The sequence below is a fragment of the Rutilus rutilus genome, assembly GCF_951802725.1.
Source record: "Rutilus rutilus genome assembly, chromosome: 2".
NCBI classification, from domain to species: Eukaryota; Metazoa; Chordata; class Actinopteri; order Cypriniformes; family Leuciscidae; genus Rutilus; species Rutilus rutilus.
The window spans coordinates 33,730,495-33,755,464 of NC_140210.1; the positions used below are offsets into that span (position 1 = coordinate 33,730,495).

Here is a 24,970-nt window from a genome sequence, read left to right on the forward strand (position 1 = left end):
CTCATAAATGGATTGAGGATGATGCTATAATCTATTGTTTGACTTTATGAAAGCGTTTGACAAAATTGAATACAGTTTCATATACAGCTCTTTTGAAAAATATGGTTTTAGTAATAACTTTATCTCTTTTAAAAAATATAAAGATATTAATAGCTCAATATTACTCTAATGGGACATCCCAGAGATTTCATGTCACAAGGAATTTGGCAAGCCTGTCCCATTTCCCCTTTCCTATTCATCTTGGATGTAGAAATGCTTGCTATTTTATAGACAATAGCTTGATAAGCTCAATGTGTTTGGATTGGAAGACAAATTGGTATTAGTCATTTGGCCGATGACACAAACCTCTTTTTAAAGGATAGACATCAAATTGATTCAATTAATTAATTTCTTCTCCAAAGCATCCGGTTTACATTTAAATATAAACGAATTGCGAATTGAACTCTTTATGTAATATCCTGATTAAAACATCTGTAAAATACTTAGGGACAACTATTACCAAAGACAACAATCATAGTTAACATTCTGATTTCAGGGTGTAACTGAAGCTCCACCCATCATCTCTGCAGTGAGCGAGAGAGCAGCTGCTTGACTGATTTTACAGTGGCGTCTTGTCTCCTGTAGATGGTGGTCTACACTAAACCTTCCGGTGAAGCAAGAGCAAGTTTTGAATAAACGAAACTGTCCTTTTGACAGGAAAGAAAAACGAAACCTATCTACCATCACGATGTGCTCTACATTTAAAAGTAAGTAACTTCATTTTTGTGTCCATTAAAGAGAAAGTTTTACACTAACTTAATATTAGAAAATGAATACAAAAAATCATCTGATTAAAGTTGTTTAATGAGAATCAAGTGTTTTGCGTGATTTTAAAGAGATAGAGGGATGTGTTCCACCCTTCTCCACTATTACCTAAATTAGTCCACTTCATGTAAAAACAAGCCTCATAAATAGAAATATTTGATGTAATTCATATCAAGGAGGTTTGAATGTGCTTGTTATGTGCTTGTTTTGTTACTTCTAATACAATTTTCAAGTTGCAGTTTTGTACAATAAATACATGTTTAATAAAAGTTTGTTGCATTGCAAATTGCTCAGTTCTTCCTGTCAGACACTGAAATATGGAGAGATTGAATAGCATCTGTAACACCTGCACACTGAATCAATGTAGGCCTATGTTCTACACATAAACAAACAAAACTCAATAACTGTTATTTGATAAATGACTAAATAAATAAATAATACAATAATATTACTGTATAAATGTAATAAAGGTCCACTGGAGGCAAGTTGAGAGATGAGAACCCATGTGCAGTTTAGTATAACTAAAACAAAACATGAAACAAAAACATGGCGTGGCATGAAAACAGAAACCAAAGCATGACCATGAACGTTGCACAACAGCAGACTACAGGAAACAATACTTGACAAAGACACATGGCAAACATGAGGGCTTAAATACACAGACTAATGATAAAACAAGGGACACCTGTGAACAATGATCAGACAATAAACCAATGACAAGACATGGCAGGATCACATGACAAACAGGGAATCACATGACAGACATGGAAACAAGACATGACACAGAAACATGACAAGAACAAACCCAAAACGTGACAATAAATAAATAATACTATAATATTATAGTAAAACAGTTAATATTTTCAGAATTCTATGCTCATTGAGACAAAAAGCTAAAGTTAATTAGTGAAATTTAAGGTATTTTTTAACATAGCATCATAAAATAAAACAAACATAAAATAAAATAATCCAGTCCTGGCCTATCTCGTTCTTCATTGTCGTTGCTCCTCCTTTTTTGCTTCCACTCCTCTGTGAGAGATACGAGACCGGTGCACCACTCTCTCACGGCCCTCTGCCTCGTCCTGCTTGCCATAATCGTATATATATGAGTTGAACACACGTGAACACCACCACAAAGTCGTAAATACATGTGGGAAGCTCTGGATTTTCTTTATGCCCTGATCTTTACGAGTTGGGGGCGTGTCAGTGTAAAACATGGGCGGAATACCACAATATTTATAGGTATTTAGCAGCCACATTGTCAGGCTTTTTATTACAACAAAATAAGATAATTCCCTGCACAAAATATGACATTGTAATATAAAGTAACAATATAATGTGTAACAATAAAGTTTATAGTGGCTAAAAAAGCATAAAAAAACGTTAAAGCAAAAAACACCTGATGCACATTCTTTATTTTTCATTTACTAGAAGTAGAGTTTAAAAACCTTGTAATTAAGAGAAGGTACACCACCATCTTGCTCCAACGAAAGTGACTTGAACGTACCTGACGTTGTAAACACGACTTCTCAACTTGTAAATATGAACTTCCCAGGTGACTTGAACGCACCAATACTCTAGCGTGTGTGGGGGGAAATTAAGCATGACCTGCTGTGACGTCACAATCATGGTGCATTGTGGTCTATGGATCTGCCTGAAGTGTGTATGTTGAGTAGACTTGCTCCCTCGGTTAAAATTGAGGGGTCGAGGGTCTGTCCAAATAAACTTCCCTTGTCCACTTGACGAAGTTGAACTCACTTCAAAATGGCGGTGGGGATTCCCCCGAGGGGAAGTGCTTAGGGAAGTTTGCCAGTGTAGGCTATGTCTAAAAGTGGAGTTAAGGCCAATTTTTTAATGCTCTTCCCTCACTAACTTCCCTCCGTCTCATTCACTCAGATGTATGTCATTGCTTACATTGCACAAGTGCCCACTACTGGCGGAACCCTTGAAATGTGTTCCAATGTAACGAACTATGCCCTTGATCACTTGGAATCTGCAATGGAGCTGATTAATTATGTATAGTTTTTTTTCCTTATTAACTTTGTTTTACGCACCATTCTATAGGCCTGTATGTATGTTTGGGCTGTTAAAATTTTTTATATAAACAAATATTAATTATGCACATATTAATATATTTACACTTAACAAAATTAGAAACGCAACACTTTTGTTTTTGCCCCCATTTTTCATGAGCTGAACTCAAAGATCTAAGACTTTTTCTATGTACACAAAAGGCCTATTTCTCTCAAATATCGTTCACAAATCTGTTTAAATCTGTGTTAGTGAGCACTTCTCCTTTGCCGAGATAATCCATCCACCTCACAGGTGTGGCATATCAAGATGCTGATTAGACAGCATGATTATTGCACAGGTGTGCCTTAGGCTGGCCACAATAAAAGGCCACTCTAAAATGTGCAGTTTTACTGTATGGATCATCTGGTAAGGGTGGTGGGGTGTTGATCTATATTAGAGAAACGTTTAAATGTATAAGAGTTGATCTAAATACAGAAATTGAATGTTTAGCCTTAAAAGTGATACTTTCTCCTCGAATGCAATTTAATATTGTTGTTTTATATAATCCTCCATCACACACTCTTTCTTTTTATGATGATATGAAGGAACTATTGGAAATGTTTGATAATTCTACTGAAACAATATTTTATGGTGATTTTAATATAAATTGGGCAGATAAAAGTCGAAGACAAAAGTTAAAAATAATGATGTCCAAATTTAATTATGATCAGTTGATAAAAAAGCCGACAAGAGTGACTAGAACTAGTAAGACTTTGATAGATCTTATTTTTACTAATAGGGAAGAGCGTATTATAAAAAATTATAATCTACTGACAGGTTTATCAGATCATAATATGATATTAACAGTAAGGAAATTAACTAAACAACGATTAAAGCAATTCAAAAACCAGAGACCAGATAGAATTAAGTTTGGGATACCGAAATCTAAAGTAGGTCAATTTGAAATAGAGATCAATAACGCTGATTGGGATAATATATTACAGATAAATGAGGGAAACTTGTGTTGCACTTCCTTAACTGAAATTGTAACTAATTTGGTAAACAAATATTATATCCCTATGAAATGCTCAAGGAAAATTGTATCATTACCATGGTTAAACAGTGATATTCGTAATCTTATGAAAAAAAGAGACCAAGCTTTAAAAACGGCATTATCTTCTAAATTAAATACAGATAATTTAATCTATAAAGGTCTCCGAAACAAAGTAGTACAAGAATTACGGAAGTCAAAAATATCACATTATACTCAAATAATAGAGAGTGCCAAAGGTCAAAGTACAACACTATGGAAACAATTAAATAACTTAACAAATAAAACTCAAAAGCAGCAACCAATCAAAGAGCTACAAATAGATGGAAAAGTAATTGATGATAAAGGTTCATTAGCATATGAGTTTAATACATATTTTATAAGTTCAGTAGATGAATTGGCTCAAAATTTTAAACCAATATCATTAAATAATAAGGTGGAGGATGAGCTACCAAATTCATTTTTTATTAAGGAGATTGAAGAACATAGAATAACTGAAATTGTAAAGCTTCTACCAAATTCAACAGCAAAAGATGTTTACAATTTAGATATTAATTTGATAAAAAAATATAGCTCCGTGATGATAGCTCCGTTAACTCATTTGACAAATGTATCAATTAGAGATTGTGTTTTCCCTAACACTTGGAAAAAGGCTGTAGTTACACCGCTCTTTAAATCTGGGGATCCAAGCCTGATTTCAAATTATCGACCAATATCTATCTTGCCAGTTATGTCAAAGGTTTTGGAGAAGGTTGTAGCTGAACAATTAATACACTATCTAGAGAGTAATAACTTCCTACATAAACATCAATTTGGTTTTAGAGCTCTGCATTCCACAGAAACAGCTATATGTTATTTCTTGGAAAAAGCTAGACATTCTTTGGATCAGGGACATGTGATGGGAGCAGTATTCATTGACCTAAAAAAGGCTTTCGATACAGTTAATCACACTATTCTTTTATCTAAATTGAGTGCATTTAATTTAAGTAAACGTTCAATTGAGTGGTTTACCTCTTATTTAAATCTAAGAGATCAGTGTGTTAAAATTGAGGATACAAAATCAATGCTTATGAGAAACAAAATGGGCTTACCACAAGGCTCAATCTTAGGCCCCTTGCTTTTCAGTTTGTTTATAAATGATCTACCATGTTGTTGTCCAGATGTTGAATGTCAGCTTTATGCTGATGACACAGTCATTTATACATCGGCTAAGTCATCTGCCAAGGTTGCTGCAGTTTTAAATGAACAAATGGAAAGGATATCTATATGGCTCCAGGAAAATCATCTTACTCTGAATGTTAAGAAAACTGTCTTTATGTGCTTTTCTAATAGAAAGCAAAAAGATAAAGTAATAATTCGAGTAAATAATAAAGAAATAGAGGAGGTAGATGAGTTTAATTTTTTAGGTGTTGTTTTAGACTCACAACTTAAATTTGATAAACATATAAAAAAGCTCTCAAAAATGGTAAGGATTAACCTAAATTGTTTCAGACTTATTAGACAATATATCTCAATTGAGGCAGCACATCTTTTTTTGCATGCAATGATTTTGTCCCGCATTTCATATTGTATTACAGTTTGGACTCAAACAAGTGATTCCTTAATTAAAAAAATTGAAATGTTATATAATCGAGCTCTGAAAATAATTGATAAAAAGCCAAATCGATGGCATCACTGCAACGTTTTAAAAAAATTTAATATGTTAAGTTTTACAAATTTAAAAAATTTGTTATATATAAAATTGATTTTTAAATGTTTACACAATAAGGCACCATCTGTTCTATGTAATTTGATAAAGAGACAGGATGATATAAATAGAATCACTAGGAGTTCGGCAGGTGGGAATTGTAGGATTAATTTTCGTAGAACTACACAAGGGCAAAGAGCCTTTTCTGTTGAGGGCTCCAAACTCTGGAACCTGTTGCCGAATGAGTTTAAGGCAATACGTGAAATGAAGTCCTTTACATTAAAGGTAAAGCGGTGGTTTAAAATAAACCAGAACTGCGCGCATATTTAAATGTAGTTTTTTTTGTATGTAATAGTATACTGTAATGTAAACGTTCTTTTTTAATGTTAGAGTCGATAGCTCCGTTTTAATATGTATAATTTAGGTAGGTATTTGAATGTCTATAAGTAACATATTGTGGTAGTTTTATTCTATGAGTAGTAGTTTTGTTTTTTTGTTTTGATTTTTTATTTTGTTTAGAAAAGCCTTTCTAGGGACCTGAGATGCAAATTAGCTTTTGCTATACTCTCTATGTGCAATACATATTTTCCAGTTTTGACTGGGATCATGTTTTTTTGTACTGTCCCTATACAAATAAACTTATAAATAAATAAATAAAATGGGGGGGTCCGAGGGGGTCTGAAAACCAGTCAGTATCTGGTGTGACCACCATTTGCCTCACGCAGTGCAACACAATATAAATATTACATTTATTAAATATAAAATAGCCTATTAAAAAACTCAAACGAAAATGATAACAAATACAATAAACTACAAATACAATAAACTACAACTGTTTAAAAGCAGTCAGCTTAGCTACAAGTATTAAATGCGGTAAAATTAGGGTGACCAGACATCCCGAAAAATTCGGGACAGTCCCGAAATCTAAGCTGTTGTCCCGAAACCCGAATCCGGCCCTAATTGTCCCAAAAATTATACTAAAGCAAAATCTTGAGTAGTTATTGTCTGATAAAACATTAAAAACTGTTCGTGGAGGTTGAGTCGTCCTACAGCCAGCCCCCGCCGGCTGCTCATTGGCTGCAGCATCTTTTTTTCCTTTTTTGAAGTTCTACAAAGATACCGTAGGCGCGAATTTATATGCATTGATAAGAGAGTGCAAGTTGCAGCAGCCCGCGAGGACAGTGAATGTGCAGGCAGCCAGTCGTTAAGGAGTGATTGATTGGTCGCGGCACTGTGTGCCAAAAAATACTTCGGCCTAATGTGTGATGTCGGGTTACATAAAGCAAATCATCCACACAATTATTTAGTTTTCTTATTTAATGACCGACAATTTAGTTGTAATAATATTTTTAGCATAAGGCTTGTTAGCGTTAGGCTATAGCCTGAAAGGTCTGATTTACGCACTGTTACAACAGTCATTGTTTTTTGTTTTTTTTCACAATGACATTTGAGTTCATGATTTTAATGTTGTTGTTTTTTGTGGCAGACTAAAGACTAATGACAGACTGTTGATCTTTGAATAAAAATATGTTTGATTCAGGTTTGAAATTCATTATCTTTTATTATAGGCTGTGTAGTCTAATATCATAGTAGGCCTTCACGCCTTACTTCACGCTAGGTGCGTTCACGCCATGTTGAAAATAACCGTAATTTCGAGGTTTCAACTTGTAAAAAGCGCTCACGTCTTTGTGGAGCTCGTAATTACAGCTTGTAAGATGGGACTTTTCTAAGAGCTCCTACTTGTACCACGTGACTGCTGTACCACCTGATAGCTGCAGATTAATTTAGGTATTGATAGTGTCACTGTCACCATAGAAACGCATTATTCTCAGTCCGAGGACGTGAACAGCTCCGAATAGAACATCACGTGTTGTCAACTCAAGCGCCAACTGTAATTACGACAAGGCGTGAACGCAGTAGGCCTTTAGAGTGGTTCAGGTGGGTATGACATAAATTTGTTGGCCCAAATGCAGAAATTAGTTAGCATTCTAGCACTTCCGGTTCCATCGTCCAGAAGTCAATGAGTTTTGGTTAATGGTTGAAATAAGGTCTGTGGAGAACACAAGCTCAAGATACTTTAAGATTTTATAAAACACATCAGTATTACCCCAGTCGTGAATTTTTAAGCTGTTACGTGTATGAAAAAGGTGGTTGCTAACAAGGGATAGTTCACCCAAAAATGAAAATTCTGTCATCATTTACTCACCCTCAAGTTGTTCCAAACCTGTATGAATTTCTTTCCTCAGTTAAACACAAAAGAAGATATTTTGAATAAGATTGGTAACTAAACAGTTTCTGGTCCCCATTGACTTCCATAGTAGGAAAAAAAAAATTTTCAATGGGGTCCATCAACTGCTTGGTTTCCTGACATTCATCAGAATATCTTCTTTTGTGTTCAACAGAAGAAAGAAATTCATACAGGTTTGGAACAACTTGAGGGTGAGTAAATGATGACAGAATTTTCATTTTTGGGTGAACTGTCCCTTTAAATGGGACTAGTACAGAGTCTGTCTAGATTAAACGTCATCAGCCAAACAGGTCAACTCAGCCTGCTTTTACAGCCTCGCTATGCTTAGAATTTCGCTCTTATAAACTATTCTAACTCAAACGTTCTGGGAAATTCTGAAAGAGATGTCCGTCGGAAGCTTAGTGGTGGTGACGTTGAAGTCTTAGGATTGTGGTGTAGTTTGTTTTTAGCCTACCTTTTGCTTTTTATATTTGGCAACTGTATTTAGGCTTCAAAATTCATAAAATATGTGTTCATCTTTGAAAATTATCTTGATGGACAAAATGTGTAAGTATCATAAACTTGTTGATCACAGTGCTTGTTTTTTGTTTTGCGACATTGTTAATTGTTATTAAGCAATAAGGAATAATGTTTTTTTTTATTACAAGCATGTCATGTCATAATTCATTCTTAAACAGAATTATGCTTTTAACATATTTGTTATTGAAGTTTTTTATCGAAAAATATTGATGGAAAAAAAAACGTTACTAAATGCTAAATGAACCAAACATGTCCCCTCCCAGTCACCGTAGAATAGCCTTGTTCATGATTATCATACATATAATAATGATAAAATATCATATTCATCTTTTATCATTTTCACATTTTGTATGTACAGTAAGAACAACAACTTTCTTTATAGCTGTGCAGGATATTTCTCATGGACCATCAACAACGACGACCTCAAAGTCTTGGATCTCATCTTTCTCCACACCACTGGTGGTTTCTATGATTGTTGCAGTTATTGCTATTGCAATAGGGAGTCAGGTATGCTTAAATGTATATTTTGTCTCTTTTTTTTTAGCTGATTATCTTTTTAACATGTATAAGCATTGTTGGGGGAAGTAACGCATTACAAGTAACATGAGTTAAGTAATCAGATAATTTTTTTCAAGTAATAAATTTACAATAAAATATCTTGAGTTACTTCAAATAAGTAACGTAAGTTACTTTGTTTTCCTATTTATTGACTGACACCTCTCCTGTCCCCATGTTGAGAGAAAACAGGAGTGAGTTGAAACAAGGTTATTTTGGGCTGCGCCCTCTACTGTACTGGCGTTAATTTGCATTTCCTTGCCTGAGACTTATGGTGTGAAAGTGTCTTTACATTTGCCAAAATAGAACTTTATTTGATTTTTTGTTATTAAAAAAACAAACAAGCAAACCCAGGGAGCCCAGGGAGAACAAGTAACGCAAAAGTAACCTACTGCATTCTACGCAATCTTTTTTAGGGAGTAATGCAATATTGTAACACATTCATTTTTGTAGTAACTTTCCCCAACACTGTGTACAAATGGCCAAATGTCATAAATGTATAATATTATATACATCCCTTCTAGACCTCCAAGCAACAAAAACAAGATTTTGATGATATAGGTAAGGTATTTATTATATTTTTGATATACATTAATATATTTAAACATAAGCCCTCTCAGGATGATGAATAGTATTAAAAAGGTTTAATATAGGCCTTGGTGTATTTCAATGTTCTTTTAAATAAATGTTTGTAATTTTTTTAGATATTAGCAAGAGTTTGAAAAAATGCTATCATTCTTGTTAATGTTCAGAGTATCAGACAGGTGAACCACTTCGGATTCTTCTGGTTGGAAAAACAGGAGTGGGGAAAAGTGCAACAGGCAACACTATCCTGGGACAAAAGCTTTTTAAATCTGAGATATCCTCCTCCTCTGTGACTGGACATTGTGAAAAGTATCATACAACTATAAATGGCAGAAAAGTATCTGTCATTGACTCTCCGGGTCTGTTTGACACCAGCTTAACTACAGCTGAGGTGGTCAACAGAATTAAACTCTGTATTCCACTCTCTGCTCCTGGTCCACATGTCTTCTTAGTTGTGATTCAGCTGGGCAGATTCACAGATGAAGAGGTAGAAGCTGTTAAAATCATTCAAGCAGTTTTTGGTGAGGAAGCCTCTACATACACCATGGCACTGTTCACTCATGGAGATCGATTGGAGGGCAAGAACATTCACACATTTGTGCGGAACAGTACAAAACTGCTCGGTTTCATCAAAACTTGCAGTGGAAGATACCACGTGTTCAACAATAAAGAACAAAATCCTGAACAGGTCATTCAGTTGCTTGACCAGATTGATAAAATGGTCACTGGAAATGGTGGACAGCATTACACCAGTGAGATGCTTGAAAGGGTAGAGAGAGCGATTGAGAAAGAGAAACAACGTATCCTGAAGGAGAGAGAGGAGCAGAGACGAAGGGAGATAGAAGCTCTGAGGGCTAAACTTGAGGACGAGGCCTATGAAAAAGCATTAAAAAAGTTAAACAGAGAATATGAGCAGCGTGCAAGATACCAAGCTGAGATAGACCTTCCATTCATAATCAATGTGGTTACTTCTTTGATTAAAGCATTAAGCAAGTTCTTCTTTTGATCACCTTTCGAAATGACCAACACGGAAAAATGACCACCTGTTGCTACTTTAATAGTAGGCATTTAAAACATAACCATTTAAAGTTTGTATTCTGGTGATAGAACAAATGAAAGTTTAATAATATGAAAGGATGGAAATATGAAGTTGAATGTTAAATGTTTGATAAATATGTCTCTGTTATAAACTTGCTTATAAATGAAGCATATGTGTTGCATATAAATTGTGGCTTCTTGAGATCTCTCTTCTGTTTTCGTATATGCGAGAAAGATGCATTGTGAGATTGTTTATCCACTGCATATTTATACAGTATAAACCTCTTGAACTTATGTTTAGCTATTGCTGTATGATATTGTTATGCAAAGAATGTTTCCCTTCAAGAAATAGTTGTTTATTAGAGTTTATTAGAAATAGAGTGTTTATTACTTTTCAACATTTACATGTCCATGTAAACAAGTTTAAGGACTGAAATTTCACTGAACTAAATTTTCTTTTGGCTTATTCATGCAAAAGATATTCCCAGAAAGATTGGTTGTAAATATTAAGAATTGAGACAAATTAACAAATTACCAACACATATCACGGTAATGTGTCACACCACTAACATTAGCTCTGAACAGATAAAGGAAATTAACACAGTAAACTCTGCCTAAAATCATGATCCACTCCTAAGAGACCCTCTCCACCAAACATTAAGCGAAGGAACATGAAGAGGCTCTTTGGAACGCATGATATCATTTCCTCTTCGCTTACTAGAAAACCTTTGTATGCTGGTTGTGCAAGTATGTCACTTCTCAGTTTTAATGCAACGTGGATCAATTCCATGAACCATTCAGGGGCCGTGCATTTTGGTATCAGTGAAGGTTCTTTAGGTTCTGATAGCAGGGTTGTCAAAGGGACATGTCCAAATTCAACTGGAACAAGCAGTATTTCCCACTCTAGGTTGATGAAGTCATATGAATTCTTTAGCCGTTGTTCAAGTTTCTCTCTGAAGGTCGACCTTCTGCTTAGGTAAGATGGGTGGATGGTTACCTTGCCAGTTTCTGCCAAAGCACAGTATCTGTTCCAAACCTCAGAAAGTTCATAGACGTTTGCGTCTTTTGCTGCACACGTCAATTCATCCAAAAGCCATTCCATGGCTAAATTTGATGATGAGGAATTTTCTCCATATTCCGGAGGAATTTCATATAGCACGGAGTATGATACCTTCCTTCTGCTGCAATGAGGTCACTAACGCTAGCAAGATGGACTGAAAGGATCTGGTCATATTTTGAGGCTGCCAATATTCGATCACTCATGTTCATTGTTGAGACCATGGAAAGTCTAACCTTTGAGTTCACTTCTTGGCAGAGCATGCAGGCATTCCAGTTCATGGTCACAACAGAACTCCTAGTCAATGTTTAACATTTCACGAGTTCACACTTACATATGTCTTACACTTACATAAATCTGCTTCTTTAAATATTTCAGAATATAGCATAATATGAATTTCAATCAATTTGAAAAGATTTCAATCTCACTGTGTGCTCTAATGCTTTAAAACTTGTTTGTGTGGTGTTGCTACTCATTTAGATGGAACCCAGATGATCCCTAGTTGGGCCACATGCATATGATTCCTAGTTGGGTCCCACCTAAAGCCTTGCATAAGCATAAAACCTAAATGAGTAAGTTGCTGGGGCCAACATGGAACCCGTGGAAAAACCCACTTACAGCCCGTATTTCAGCCCATGTAGTGACCTTGTAGTACCCACTAAAAAACTAAAGCTGGGACCAAGATGGGTCTTGTGCATGTAGCCCAGTTGGGGCCCACCTGTCAATGGATTGAGGTGAGACTGCTAAATGTAGATATACCTCTTACCATTGATTGCTGAATGCTCTCCACTTATGTTAATTATCTGAATGTGCTCCTCCCGAACTTTGTTAATAATACATAATTTAACATTTTTATGCATTTGGCAGATGCTTTTATCCAAAGCGACTTACATTGGATTTCAAGGTAAACATTTACATTCTTATCAGTTCTTGCTTTCCCTGGGAATCGAATCCATGACCTTGGCATTGCAAGTGCCAGTGCTCTACTGTTTGAGCTACAGGAAAGCTGAATTAATGTATCAATGTTGGTGGATTGCTTGGACCAGCACCTTTATCCACAGCTGCAGATTTTTCACTGGACTTTGGTTGCAGCCTGGAAATGTGGCTTTTACTAGTAAAAGACGCATAGCACAAGCGGTGTCAGACCACGTGCTGTTCTGTGTTCTGGACAAGAAGCACTCTGTCAATTGCTTCTCTGTGTTGAGCATCGTGAAGCTTTCCTCTACTTTGTGCAGCTGCTTTTAGTGTCAAAAGGCCCTGTTCTGTTGCATTGTATAGCTTATCTTTCTTGGATTCTTGGCATATAATGCAAATGACATTGACCGGTCAGGCTTCAAACTACACACAGCTTCAATAATGGTGATCTTATAATCTGACCAACTTCATGGGTACAATTCCACAACTGGAAATATTTTGTGACGGTTCATGTCGCTCTTTGGATATAGAAATTAATTCTGATAAAAAAATACGACGTGTGGAAATAACTGCAGAAAGTAACAGAAAGTAGAAAGTAGAATAAAAAACCTCTTGGATAACTCTGAACTCAATTCACACATTTTGATCCAAAGACATGTGACTCCAAACAAATGACTCTCGGATTTTAGATATTCTGTTTGTCCTTTTGAAATATAAGGATAAAAACAGATATGTTAATGACTACAATGAGAAATAATGCAATTATCATTGTCACATACAAGTATCTTAATTCCCACCTAAATAAACTTTCTATAGCCTACTTGTTAATTTATGTCACGTATGATGTAAAGTTTTAAAATATGGAATTTCCTGACATTTTAGAGGTCATCTTGGAGTTTACGCTTTACTGAGTTTCACATAAGAGACACAGCTTGGCTAGAAAATTCTGTTTGCCAACTTTTACTCAAAAATGCCTGAGGGTGTCACATTATCTGAAAATCGACCTAGCCTATTACTTAGATATCCAACTGCAGCAAGCCCCACTGATCTGCCAGACTGCCACTTAACATCATAGTGAGCAAAACCCAGCACAGCGGTATCTACAATAATACAAAGGCTTATCACCATGTTAGTTGTAGTGGGTGACTTGTTTGGTTACAAGCTACCAAACAATAATCACTAAAATATCGGATTAATTTTTTTGTTATGACTCATTTATTAATAACTCAGCATCATCTGTATTAAAGAAAAAAGAATAAATTCATCTGCTGTTTAAAGTGAATAAAATAGCCTTAAAGGCCCACTGAAGCTAAGGTGGGACATATTGAATGGCCCCTCCCCCTTTTCAAATATCCAATAGCATTTAGTTTACCTCACAGACTGCAATTCGTACTTGACAGCACCTTGGAAGATAAGTTGGATTCAATAGTAGAGGTGTGAATAAATTCTAGCCGTTTCATTCTTAACCAACGTACAGTTGGAAACAGAATAAAACTCGAGCGTTTGAGCAACCGAACACTCATCTCAAACTCATATTGCTTCCTGATGTGTCAAGTTCGCTTTGGCCAGGTGATATTTATAGCATAGGGGGCAGGATTTTTTAGATTCTAGAGAGCATTTGATTGGACAGAAGCATAAAAATCATTTTAGCAGAAGTGAGAGACTGTTGGTTTTGAATGCTTATAACTTATCTCCTAAATGCGAATTTTGTCATTGTTTTGGAACACACCAGCTTATTCATAACCTTAAGGCTAACATATTCATACTAAAACCTATAGAACTTAAATTTTGATTTCAAGGGGCCTTTAACAGCCTACTTACTGGAGTTCCACAACTGCTGAAGAACTTAATTCTCTCCCATCGGACTTGTGTTGGTGAGGTGCGCGGTGGACCAAACCACTGTGAGGCAAGAGAGGGAGGACTCAAAATGTTTCTAAACTTAAAAAGCACTTTTTGCCCTATTTGCGTTTGTAAAATTTAACTACGAAGACAATTATTTTTTAAATATATCATTATATTGTTTACAATATACAATGTGTTTTTTTAATGATATTTTCCTGCGATTTACGCCTATGAAGGAAAGCTAAAGTCTTAAGAATGCAAAAAGAGAGGGTAAAACGCATGATATTTTAATATCTATATTAAATTTACTGCTATTTTCCTAATATGTTTTGATTGAATTACTTTTCTTCAGTTGGGTGATGATGAAGAAGCAAACACATTTACCAAGTTAGTGGATCATTATTTGAAAAGAGGGCTGGCAACCTATGTAAACAAAACTCTCCCTAATGAAAAGTAGCTACAAATAGTAATAGCCTATGTGCTATTTACTCTAAGAGCGCTTTCACACCCTTTGTAGGCTAGCAGGTGTGGTGGGTACAGAAATAAGTTTGAACCAAGTAGAGTGTAACATAAATAAGCTTGAACATAGTGTATTAAATTAATGTGACAAAAAAATGAGTGTATTTTGAATGCATTACTCTTGAATGTACTTTATAGTATGCATTACTCTTCCAATTGTATGATGATCGATTTTTTTCTGGCCCAGTTTATTGGAGCAGCTGATCACCTGATTGCTTTTCCCTTTTTTCCCTGATCGTTCCAATATTAACCAACTGCACAACCGCAGTCAAAGGGCACAGAGACTCTGAGAAAGCAGCAGCATTCCCGTGTTCTGTGATTATTTAACACAATTATTTTCTCCTCATCAGGTAAGAAATGTATACATCTGATGTTGAATGTATTGGTGACATGTTGAAAAGAGTGAAGTGGGAATGTCATTGTTTATAGCGTGAAGGAGTTTGTGAACAGAGTTTTGAAAGTTCGGTCAGACGAAGACGACATTGCAGTATCGGAAATAGCGTGTTGGTAATGCTAATAAGTTAATGAATGTGTGTTTCTCACAACTAATATCATTAATATGGGTTGTTACTGATGTCTGTGTTGAATTAATATTAAATTTAAGCTTGAACAGTTTGAGCTGTTTATGCAGACATTACATTTGAAGCAGCAGCATCCCCGTGTACTGTGATTATTTAACACAATTATTTCCCCCTCATCAGGCGCGAGGATAACATTACTACACGGGCATCCAGACTCTTTATGAGCTCCACATCAAAGGTGAGTTTTTAACTTCCACTTTTACATATAATGACAATAATGTATTTTTAAAATGATAAGTAGGCATATTTGCTGAAAGTATTGCTGGTGGTATTAATAGCTACTTAACTGTAATTCGAGTTTTTATCGGACCACAGAGATTGGGAGAAAGAAAAAAGAAGATAGATAGAACATGCATAGAGAGTAGCCTAAACCTTGGATTTAGTGTTGGTATAGTATATATACAATATTTATTTGAAGTCATATAGGCCTAGGTAATGACTTTATTTATGTATGTAATGGTAGTAATGGTTTATGAATCCAAGGGTTCTGTGTTCCGTGTTAAAGTTTGTTAAATGTGTATCACTCTCTGTGTTTATTCAAGTCTCTTGTTCTTGGTTCAATCTCTGCATCACACATCTTTGGATTATACTACACAATAACCATAACAGCTGGTGGTAGGTAATAATAGCCACATAGTCCTCGGTCCCATAGGGGTAAGAATATGTTGTACATTTTAAAGTTAAGTTCATCAATCTGGTGCATCAATCAAAATTAAGAGCGCCACGGCCACCCCATATTCAGTGTGCAAATTGAACAAAGAAAAAGTCTGTGCATTGACTTTTACCTGAACTTAAAAGAAGACTCAAACCACTTTTAGTTGTGATATAGGGCCTGTTTACACCTGGTCACTTGCGTTTTCACAGATCTGATAGCTATCCGATCGTGAAAAGATCAGGTGTAAATGCCCTCTGAAACGCATTCGAGATGGATTTAAATCTGATCACTCAAACCACTTCAGGAGGTTGTCTGAGATGCATTCCAGTCAAAACTGAACACGTCTAAATGCATCTGGTTTTTGTAAATTGTAAAAAAACGCATATGTAAATTTTACACCTCCCAACAATGCTAAAATAAATAGAGAGAGCGTGTGAGAGCATGTTATACTTTTCTTTGCGCAGCGCAGTGCAAACAGACAGTCAAGTGTATCTATCCATGTCGTATCTATCCAAGTGTATCTATCCATTCCATGTCAGGAAGTGTATCTATCCATGTCAGTGTATGGGAAACACTGGCATGGATAGAACATGCACATAGAGTAAATGATTTAATATTGGATTTAGTGTGTAGATACAGTTTGATAAACCAAGTCATCTTAAAAACACAAAATAAGATATTTTTGCTGAAATTCGAGAGCTTTCTGATCCCTCCATAGTAGAGTGGAGGGAGCCTACTCGGTCTCGAGTCCAATTTTGAATGAACTCGGACTTGTCACGCACTCGGGTCAGTTTGTACTCGGACTTGACATGGACTCTGACATTTTAGACTCTGAAAATGTTCTGAGTACAATCGAATCCGGGCAATGGAGGACACAATATAGTATCATTCCAAAACAAAACAAAACTACTTGCATTGTGTAACTTGTCACCATGCGGAGAATTCGCTCAAAATGAATGTTCAGAATTATGTCGTATTCTCTAGTTTATTGCGTGAGTAAAAAGCACACACACATCTGTGGCCTCTTCCAAGCCTCGCATTTATTGAACTACTCAACAATGCCCCCTTCTGGGCTGAAACAGTACTCAGGATCTAAACCATGTAACATTGGTATGTAGTACATGTTAGTTCCACTACATAGATTATCCCACAAATAAGAGTGCAGAACACAGTAAGTGATGGCTTGAAGGGAGCCCTATTGACAATCTAGATAATAGTTTTGTTTTTCATGCTTCTAGAGGACCAGTGGATACGTTCACACTGTAAAGTATAAGGAGTGATAATTATAGTCCTGTGTGAGTCATGAAATTGCAATGATTGACATAGTTACAACAGGAACATGAGAACGTGATAACTAACGAAACATTTTGGCGTCCAATAATGTTATGATTTTTGTTACATTTACACTTTAGTCATAAGTTTACATACACCTTGCAGAATCTCCATAAATTAGAAAAAGCTTTTTCACATAACAGATATTTAAGTAGGCCTATAGCCTAGTCCACAAGACATACTTGATTTTTAATATTGTGTGTCATTACCTGGATAATCCACAACTTGTTTTTTTGTTTTTTGTAATGGTTGTGCATGAGTCCCATGAGAACAGTTGAACTGCCCAATGGCCTTCAGAAAAATCCTCCTGCTCCTGCACAATCTTCTGAATATTTGACTCCTTACTAGCATTGACTATGATTGTGAGATCTATCTTTTCATACTGGTGACAACTGAGGGACTCATACACAACTATTACAAACGCTGCAAACATTCAGTGATGCTCAAGAAGGAAACATCCATTAATATAACACCGGAGGGTGTAAACTTTTGAGCAGGATGATTGGTGTGAATTGTTCTTATTTTGTTTAAAAATTAATTAATTAATTTAGTACTGGCCTTTAGAGGCTAAATAAGATATTAACATGTAAAAGAAAATAAGAAAAATGTACACATCACCATCAAGTTTACCCCTGGCTCTTAACATTCTTGAGCTTGACCTTGTAGATTCTGAAAGATGTAAAGTAGATAAAAGTATAACTTATGACTGTAGGTAAACGTATACATTGCAATCCTTTTGTAAAGGTTAAAATATTAATTTAAGAGCTCAGTGTTGAGACCTTTCACAGGAGTTTGATTGACAGGTGATCTGACCAATCATAATGCAGATATCTGCCATTTTTGTCCGACAAACAAACCAAACCAGTTAGTAGATTAAAGTCAGTGGACTTGAACTTGAAAAACAGTTCTGATGTTCATTCATGTTTAATTTGTGCTATAACTAAGAGATGATCAGTTCACGTGTTACCTGAACCGAGGTGCTATACATTAAAGCTCCACAAAAGGGTATTTATTGTTTGAATTTCATACCAAAAGTAGCCTGCTCTGTCTTGTCTGTTGGCGCATTGTCAGTGTCCTCTTTGCTCCGCAATATTTTTTTCACTGTGAGAACATGATGTGTGGATTCAGAGCGAAATGGCTTGCCAGACGTAAAAACAGTAACTAAGAGGGGTGGATCTTTGTGAATTTTATTCTTGGTCTTGGTCAATTTTAAATCATTTAAATCTTTGTGGACTCGGCCGGACCAAGGTTATAATCGTTAACGAAAACGAACGAAAAAATGAAAACTAGGTGGGAAAAAAACATTGTCGTTAACTGAAATAAAAATAAAAACGAGGCATTACAAAAAAACGATAACTAACTAAAACTGTAATGTGTGTTTGGCAAAACTAACTAAAATATGTCAAAACACTATATAAGCTGTGATTCAAATATTAAAGGTATAGCGGAGGATTTTCTTTTTCCGGGTGGGTAATGTAAACTATTGGTCCACCTAAGTGTCAATCATTCTGGTGATATGTTTACGTAAGGCCGTCGTACGTGCTCGTCCCTTAGTTTTCGTTTTCTGCGCATGCGCACTTTCAGGTGTTTATGTGTGGTGAGCTAGAGCTACGGTTTAGGCCATTCATTGAAGCTCGCCGTTTCACCGGGTCCTTTGAAAATGTCTGAGAGTCGCAAGAGAAAAAGTTTGTACGAACTGTATGAGAAGAAGAGAAAGGCCTCAGAAGAGAGAAACAAGATCAGAGTGTTTTTGGGAGATTGTTTCACACGATGGCGTGCGCCGAAAACACAGGTTGGGCTTCCCACTGATGCCTCAGTTTCGAAGTTTCTACTCGACAGGTAAAGTTTGGCATGCTATTTGGAGAAAAAGTGCAAATCTTCTTTTGGAAAGTAATCTTGTATGAGTGATGCCGACAGCAACTTGTAAACAGAGCGTGCACGAGGAGAACCTCGCACACGTTTAATAGGCGTTCCCTCTCGGGAGCAGGTAGAGTGTTGCGCATGTGCATTTTTTCAAAAAGTGGAGAGGGCGGTTCTTATCTAAAATTCGGAAAGATCCTCCGCTATACCTTTAAATAATGTTATGTCATTTTTTTACTTTTACACTGAATGTTTGCTGCTTCAATCCAGATGACTAGGCTATTGGCTGTATAGGGTAAATTTTGTATAGGGTGTGAAAATTGTACAGCTGTGGTATTTGTATAGGGTGTGAATTCTGTATAGAAGATGTGTAGATTTTTGGTATGGCGTGTGGATTTTGTAGCCTGGTAATACCAAACTCTGGCATGGCATAATTGAAAAGTGTTTTCTTTCTCGCGGGGAGGCGCTTGTCTGAAGTTTAAAATCATTGGTTACCCGTAAGCCAATCACATAACGTTTGGTTATGGCGTGTTATGAGCATGCTCAGCTGCATCTAACTTCCACTGTAAACACATGTATGATGCGAAAACAAAACCATCGAGCGAAATACCGGAGTGAACATGGCTGTGAACGACTTTTGCAGATTATGTGAAGTAAATCTACACATCCACGGTACAATCATCGTCTACGTCACGGCTCTCAGCCCACCCTCTGTTCGTTGATTGGCCGGCTGTTTTCAGGCCGGAGGAAAACGGAAAGCTATTACGCTGTCTCAGACTGAGTACAGAAGCGAAATGAAATTGAGCGGAAGTAAGAAGTCTGACGTAGTCAGGCTATGGATTTTGTAAGAGGTAAAAGAATTTCAATGGGGTGTGAATTTTTTTTCTAAAATTGTATGATGTTTTTATTGAGTTATTATTACACAATACTTTTTCCGACCTTTTTGAATCTTGCCCCTGACAAATAACCCAAATTACAAAAAAAGACTAAAACTAACACTAAAACTAATAAAAACTAAACTAAAACTAAGCATTTTCAAAAAATAAAAACTAAACTAAACTAGCAAACCCACTTTAAAAACTAATTAAAACTAAACTGAATTTGAAAACAAAAAGTCAAAACGAAATAAAAATAAAAACTAATGAAAAATGCAAAACTATAATAACCCTGGGCCGGACTCGACTCGTATGTTAAGGACTCGGACTCAAGTCCAACTCAGCACCTTTTGGACTCGGACCTGGACTCTTGATTGGTAAGGACTTGGACTCGACTCAGACTCGACAAAGGTGGACTCGGACCCAACACTACTCCATAGACCGCAAACGTCATTGCAACTTTCAAGACCCAAAAGGTAGTAAAGACATTGTTAAAGTCCCTGTGACTAAAATGGTTCAACCTTAATGTTATGAAGTGACGAGAATACATTTTGTGTGCAAAAAAATCAGAAAGCTCTCATATTTCATCAAAAAAATCTTAATTTGTGTTCTGAAAATGACCGAAGGTCTTATGGGTTTGGACCGACATGAGGGTGGATAATTAATCATTTTTGGGTGAACTAATAAGACAACATATTTCTTGTAATTGAAACATTTACAAACCATTTGTGTAATAGGCAACTTTGCAAAAGACAATTTTGCAATGACCAGTATACAATATCAAAGTTGTAAAGTGTTCAAAAGACGCTATCAGTGCGGAGGGGCTAGGAACATGTTACATTTCGCATTTCTTTATTTCAAACACTGTGCCAAAACCCATGCTTGGTTTTACTCCTATCTTAGGATTTTATACTCTCTCATTGGCCTAGTTATGGAGGACACTGCAAATTCTCCTTCAAAGCCAACAAAGACCTCAAACTCATGGGTCTCATCTCCCTTCATCAACCTTGTAGTCATTGGCATAATTGTTGTCTCTGCTGCAATAGCGTTGCAGGTATGTATTTTAAAATTCAAGTCACACACTCTAAAAATGTTTTGGCTAAAAGAATAAAATAAATAAATAAATAATGTGTCAGTTTTCATCTATCTTTTTTATTTATTACAACTTCTAATGAAATTGTTTAATCAACCAACTCAGTATTCAGTAACGAATTCAGTAAATTCATACAAATTTGAACTAACATTTATTTAGTTTAATAAATAATTAAACAATCAAGAAAGATATTACTTGGTGCACTGGTATTAGAACAGTGATAAAAGACAATACATTATTTTAAATGAGGAAATGTAATTAAATATTTGATATTGCATTTATACATTTCAGATGTTTAGGCAACAAAATCATCAAAATGTTTCAGTTCAGGATTCGGATGATACAGGTAAAGTACAGCCAAATATTGTGTAAATGTTGCATCATGACTTGATTTTCTTTTTTTTATATATAAAAAATTATTTGAATAATTTTTTTATATTCTTTTAAATGCAAAGTGTATCAGATAGGAGATCCGCTCCGGATCCTTCTGGTTGGAAAAACAGGAGTGGGGAAAAGTGCAACAGGCAACACTATCCTGGGGAAAAAAGTTTTTAAATCTGAGATATCCTCCTACTCTGTGACTGGACATTGTGAAAAGTATCATGCTTTAATAAATGGCAGAAAAGTATCTGTCATTGACTCTCCGGGTCTGTTTGACACCAGCTTAACTACAGATGAGGTGGTCAACAGAATTAAACTCTGTATTCCACTCTCTGCTCCTGGTCCACATGTCTTCTTAGTTGTGATTCAGCTGGGCAGATTCACAGATGAAGAGGCAGAAGCTGTTAAAATCATTCAAGCAGTTTTTGGTGAGGTATCCTCCACATACACCATGGCACTGTTCACTCATGGAGATCGACTGGAGGACAAGAACATTCACACATTTGTGCGGGACAATCCAAAACTGCTCGGTTTCATCAGAACTTGCAGTGGAAGATACCACGTGTTCAACAATAAAGAACAAAATCCTGAACAGGTCATTCAGTTGCTCGACCAGATTGATAAAATGGTCACTGGAAATGGTGGGCAACATTACACCAGTGAGATGCTTGAAAGGGTAGAGAGAGCGATTGAGGAAGAGAAACGACGTATCCTGAAGGAGAGAGAGGAGCAGAGACGGAGGGAGATAGAAGCTCTGAGGGCTAAATTTAAGGATGAGGACTATGAAAAAGCAAGGGAAAAGCTGAATGAGGATTATGAGCAGCAGGCAAGAGAGGAGGCTGAGAGAAGCACTTCATATATAGAGATGATCATCAGTTATTTTAAGGAAAAATTCAGAAAATATTTTGGCCTATTTAATTCAGTCCCAATTGACAGTGAATTTATAAAAAGTTTCATGAAAAAAAACAATCCACCCATTCCACCCATATATTTGTAGTTTGTAAGTGCTACGTTTGTCATTAACCTGGTAGCTGTTTTAGAAAGTCTTTTATATCTCTCCACTGACTGGAAACTTTTAAATTAATAAATAACACCAAACCAGGAACTTAAACCGAGTATGTTTTGTGTTGTAACGGCCATGATACCTACTCTTGCAACTCAACATTATCATATAATTAAGGAAAACAACTTTCATTGCACTGCTCAGTTAAAGGTATAGCGGAGGATTTTCTTTTTCCGGGTGGGTAGTGTAAACTATTGGTCCACCTAAGTGTCAATCATTCTGGTGATATGTTTACGTAAGGCCGTCGTACGTGCTCGTCCCTTAGTTTTCGTTTTCTGCGCATGCGCACTTTCAGGTGTTTATGTGTGGTGAGCTAGAGCTAAGCCATTCATTGAAGCTCGCCGTTTCACCGGGTCACCGAGTGTTTTTGGGAGATTGTTTCACACGATGGCGTGCGCTGAAAACACAGGTTGGGCTTCCCACTGATGCCTCAGTCGCGAAGTTTCTACTCGACAGGTAAAGTTTGGCATGCTATATGGAGAAAAAGTGCAAATCTTCTTTTGGAAAGTAATCTTGTATGAGCGATGCCGACAGCAACTTGTAAACAGAGCGTGCACGAGGAGAACCTCGCACACGTTTAATAGGCGTTCCCTCTCGGGAGCAGGTAGAGTGTTGCGCATGTGCATTTTTTCAAAAAGTGGAGAGGGCGGTTCTTATCTAAAATTCGGAAAGATCCTCCGCTATACCTTTAACCAGGTATCATGTATATCTAGCAGTTATAGTGTTGCTTGGAGTTAGAAACTCAGAGGGCCACACTTGAGGAAGTTAAACAATGAATGTGAGCAGCTGGCAAGATACCTAGCTGAAAGAGACCTTCTTTTGTTTCTGTTTGTTTGTTTTCAAAGCATTAAGCAAATTCTGATCTGACCAAAAGACATAACTTATACATCGTTTAAAATCACGTTTTATACAGTTTTTGTGTGCAAACTTTGTGAATATGTGAAATTCACAGGACACAAGCAACATACATTCTATCTGTCATAACGTGTCCCATGGAGATCAAGGGAGGTGGTATATAGGCTCATCCTCCAAAAAGGATATTTATTAAATGCCAGTGGAGTACGGTAGTAGGGGGTGTACATATTCACAGTAAAGTGAGAAAAGAATATAACCTACCCCAAAAAAACCTAATTCTCAGACTAAAATGAAATATAAACAACAGAACCAGGATATGGTGAGCAGACAGCATGGTGGGTGACTGTTGGCCATGTTGGATTAATTGCAGATTCGAAAAATAATAAATAAAATCCATAACTAAATCTTGTCTTTGCGTGGTTAAGAAAAATACACCCTATAGAAACTATAGACATAACACGTTGCAATGATGTGCACCTATCTTTAATCAACACAAACCGCATCATGTTATCTTAAACTGTGTTATGAATTAATTTGATAGGGTAATGACCCAGATCAAACAATTATATCTTAAACTTAATAAACAGCACCATAGTCAACAGAAACACAAAACCATAAATAGCAAATGTAAATAAACGTAGTACCGTTGTCTGGAAGGACCAGTGATGACATTTTAGCACCAATATAATGTAATAATCAACACTTTTCATGGTAAGTTAATCTCAAAAGATGTAATGGTAAACGCACTAAAGGTTTTCGAGAAAGTTACACATGTAATATTTATTTCATACGCAAAGATGTTAGCCAATCATAGCAGTGGGTGTTTATATTGAAGTCTCACAGCAGACTATGATTTTTGTTTAGATTTTTAAAAAATGTATTGTTAATCTGAGCGGTCCAAGACTTTTTTTTGTTTGCCACCTGAATGCTCAAATTTCTTTTGACTCAATTCTACAATGTTCAGCGGTTAAAAAAAGAAAAAAGTGGCCACCCATAGGAAATGAATGGGAAATACTATAATTCAGAGCAATTCTTTTTTTTATTTGTCCAATAAAAATAAATAAATCCAACACAATGCAGATCATACACTCACATAAATGAAGGGGTGAGCCTATACAACATTCTCATCGTGTCAAACACTCACACTCGCGCACACAAAAACACACACATCCACAAAAGCATTGCATTGAAAGCATTGAACAGAGCATTTTTTTATTTAGTCAAATAAAAAGTCACTCACATATACACAAACAAAGGAATTGAATGAGCTAATAACTGAGCAATTTAAAAAAAAAAGTGCCAATCAGCCACTGTGCAAAACACACTTTGGCTCCAATATGGCGGTGGGTGAGACAGGTGTGCTTGTAGCTCTTCTATTGTATGCTTTATTGTTAAGCCTTTATGGAAATCCAACTGATAGCACTGGAGTTAATCTGAACAGG

At 36.1% G+C, this 24,970-nt stretch overlaps 2 protein-coding genes across 6 annotated transcripts; both read left to right on the top strand.

Annotated features, from left to right (window-relative positions):
• Nucleotides 1-605: 605 nt before the first annotated feature.
• LOC311284622 (GTPase IMAP family member 9-like) lies at nucleotides 606-10,864 on the top strand. The gene is made up of 4 exons (XM_084399773.1): nucleotides 606-746; nucleotides 8,705-8,829; nucleotides 9,402-9,438; nucleotides 9,630-10,864. The coding sequence occupies exons 1-4, from the start codon at nucleotides 728-730 to the stop codon at nucleotides 10,466-10,468; spliced, it is 1,020 nt and encodes a 339-aa protein (XP_084255899.1). The 5' UTR covers nucleotides 606-727; the 3' UTR covers nucleotides 10,469-10,864.
• A 1,565-nt stretch (nucleotides 10,865-12,429) lies between these two features.
• Nucleotides 12,430-24,847, top strand: LOC311284598 (GTPase IMAP family member 9-like). 5 transcript variants are annotated; one of them, XM_084399722.1, is made up of 6 exons: nucleotides 12,430-12,461; nucleotides 15,102-15,183; nucleotides 15,535-15,592; nucleotides 21,040-21,190; nucleotides 21,521-21,575; nucleotides 21,685-24,847. In XM_084399722.1, the coding sequence occupies exons 4-6, from the start codon at nucleotides 21,068-21,070 to the stop codon at nucleotides 22,605-22,607; spliced, it is 1,101 nt and encodes a 366-aa protein (XP_084255848.1). In that variant the 5' UTR covers nucleotides 12,430-12,461; nucleotides 15,102-15,183; nucleotides 15,535-15,592; nucleotides 21,040-21,067; the 3' UTR covers nucleotides 22,608-24,847. The 5 variants fall into 5 exon arrangements, with proteins under 5 accessions (XP_084255848.1, XP_084255849.1, XP_084255847.1 ...); XM_084399723.1 differs by having other exon boundaries at nucleotides 12,455-15,183; nucleotides 21,066-21,190; XM_084399721.1 differs by lacking the exons at nucleotides 12,430-12,461; nucleotides 15,102-15,183 and having other exon boundaries at nucleotides 15,213-15,592.
• The last annotated feature ends 123 nt before the right edge of the window (nucleotides 24,848-24,970 follow it).

What these genes read in the sequence shown, in the direction of transcription:
- LOC311284598 (XM_084399722.1), top strand. Translation starts at nt 21,068, where the DNA reads ATGGAGGACACTGCAAATTCTCCTTCAAAGCCAACAAAGACCTCAAAC. An exon ending in CTGCTGCAATAGCGTTGCAG is followed by an intron (nt 21,191 to 21,520) that starts GTATGTATTTTA and finishes TATACATTTCAG; the next exon opens with ATGTTTAGGCAACAAAATCA. An exon ending in TCAGGATTCGGATGATACAG is followed by an intron (nt 21,576 to 21,684) that starts GTAAAGTACAGC and finishes TTAAATGCAAAG; the next exon opens with TGTATCAGATAGGAGATCCG.
- LOC311284622 (XM_084399773.1), top strand. An exon ending in CTATTGCAATAGGGAGTCAG is followed by an intron (nt 8,830 to 9,401) that starts GTATGCTTAAAT and finishes CATCCCTTCTAG; the next exon opens with ACCTCCAAGCAACAAAAACA. An exon ending in ACAAGATTTTGATGATATAG is followed by an intron (nt 9,439 to 9,629) that starts GTAAGGTATTTA and finishes GTTAATGTTCAG; the next exon opens with AGTATCAGACAGGTGAACCA.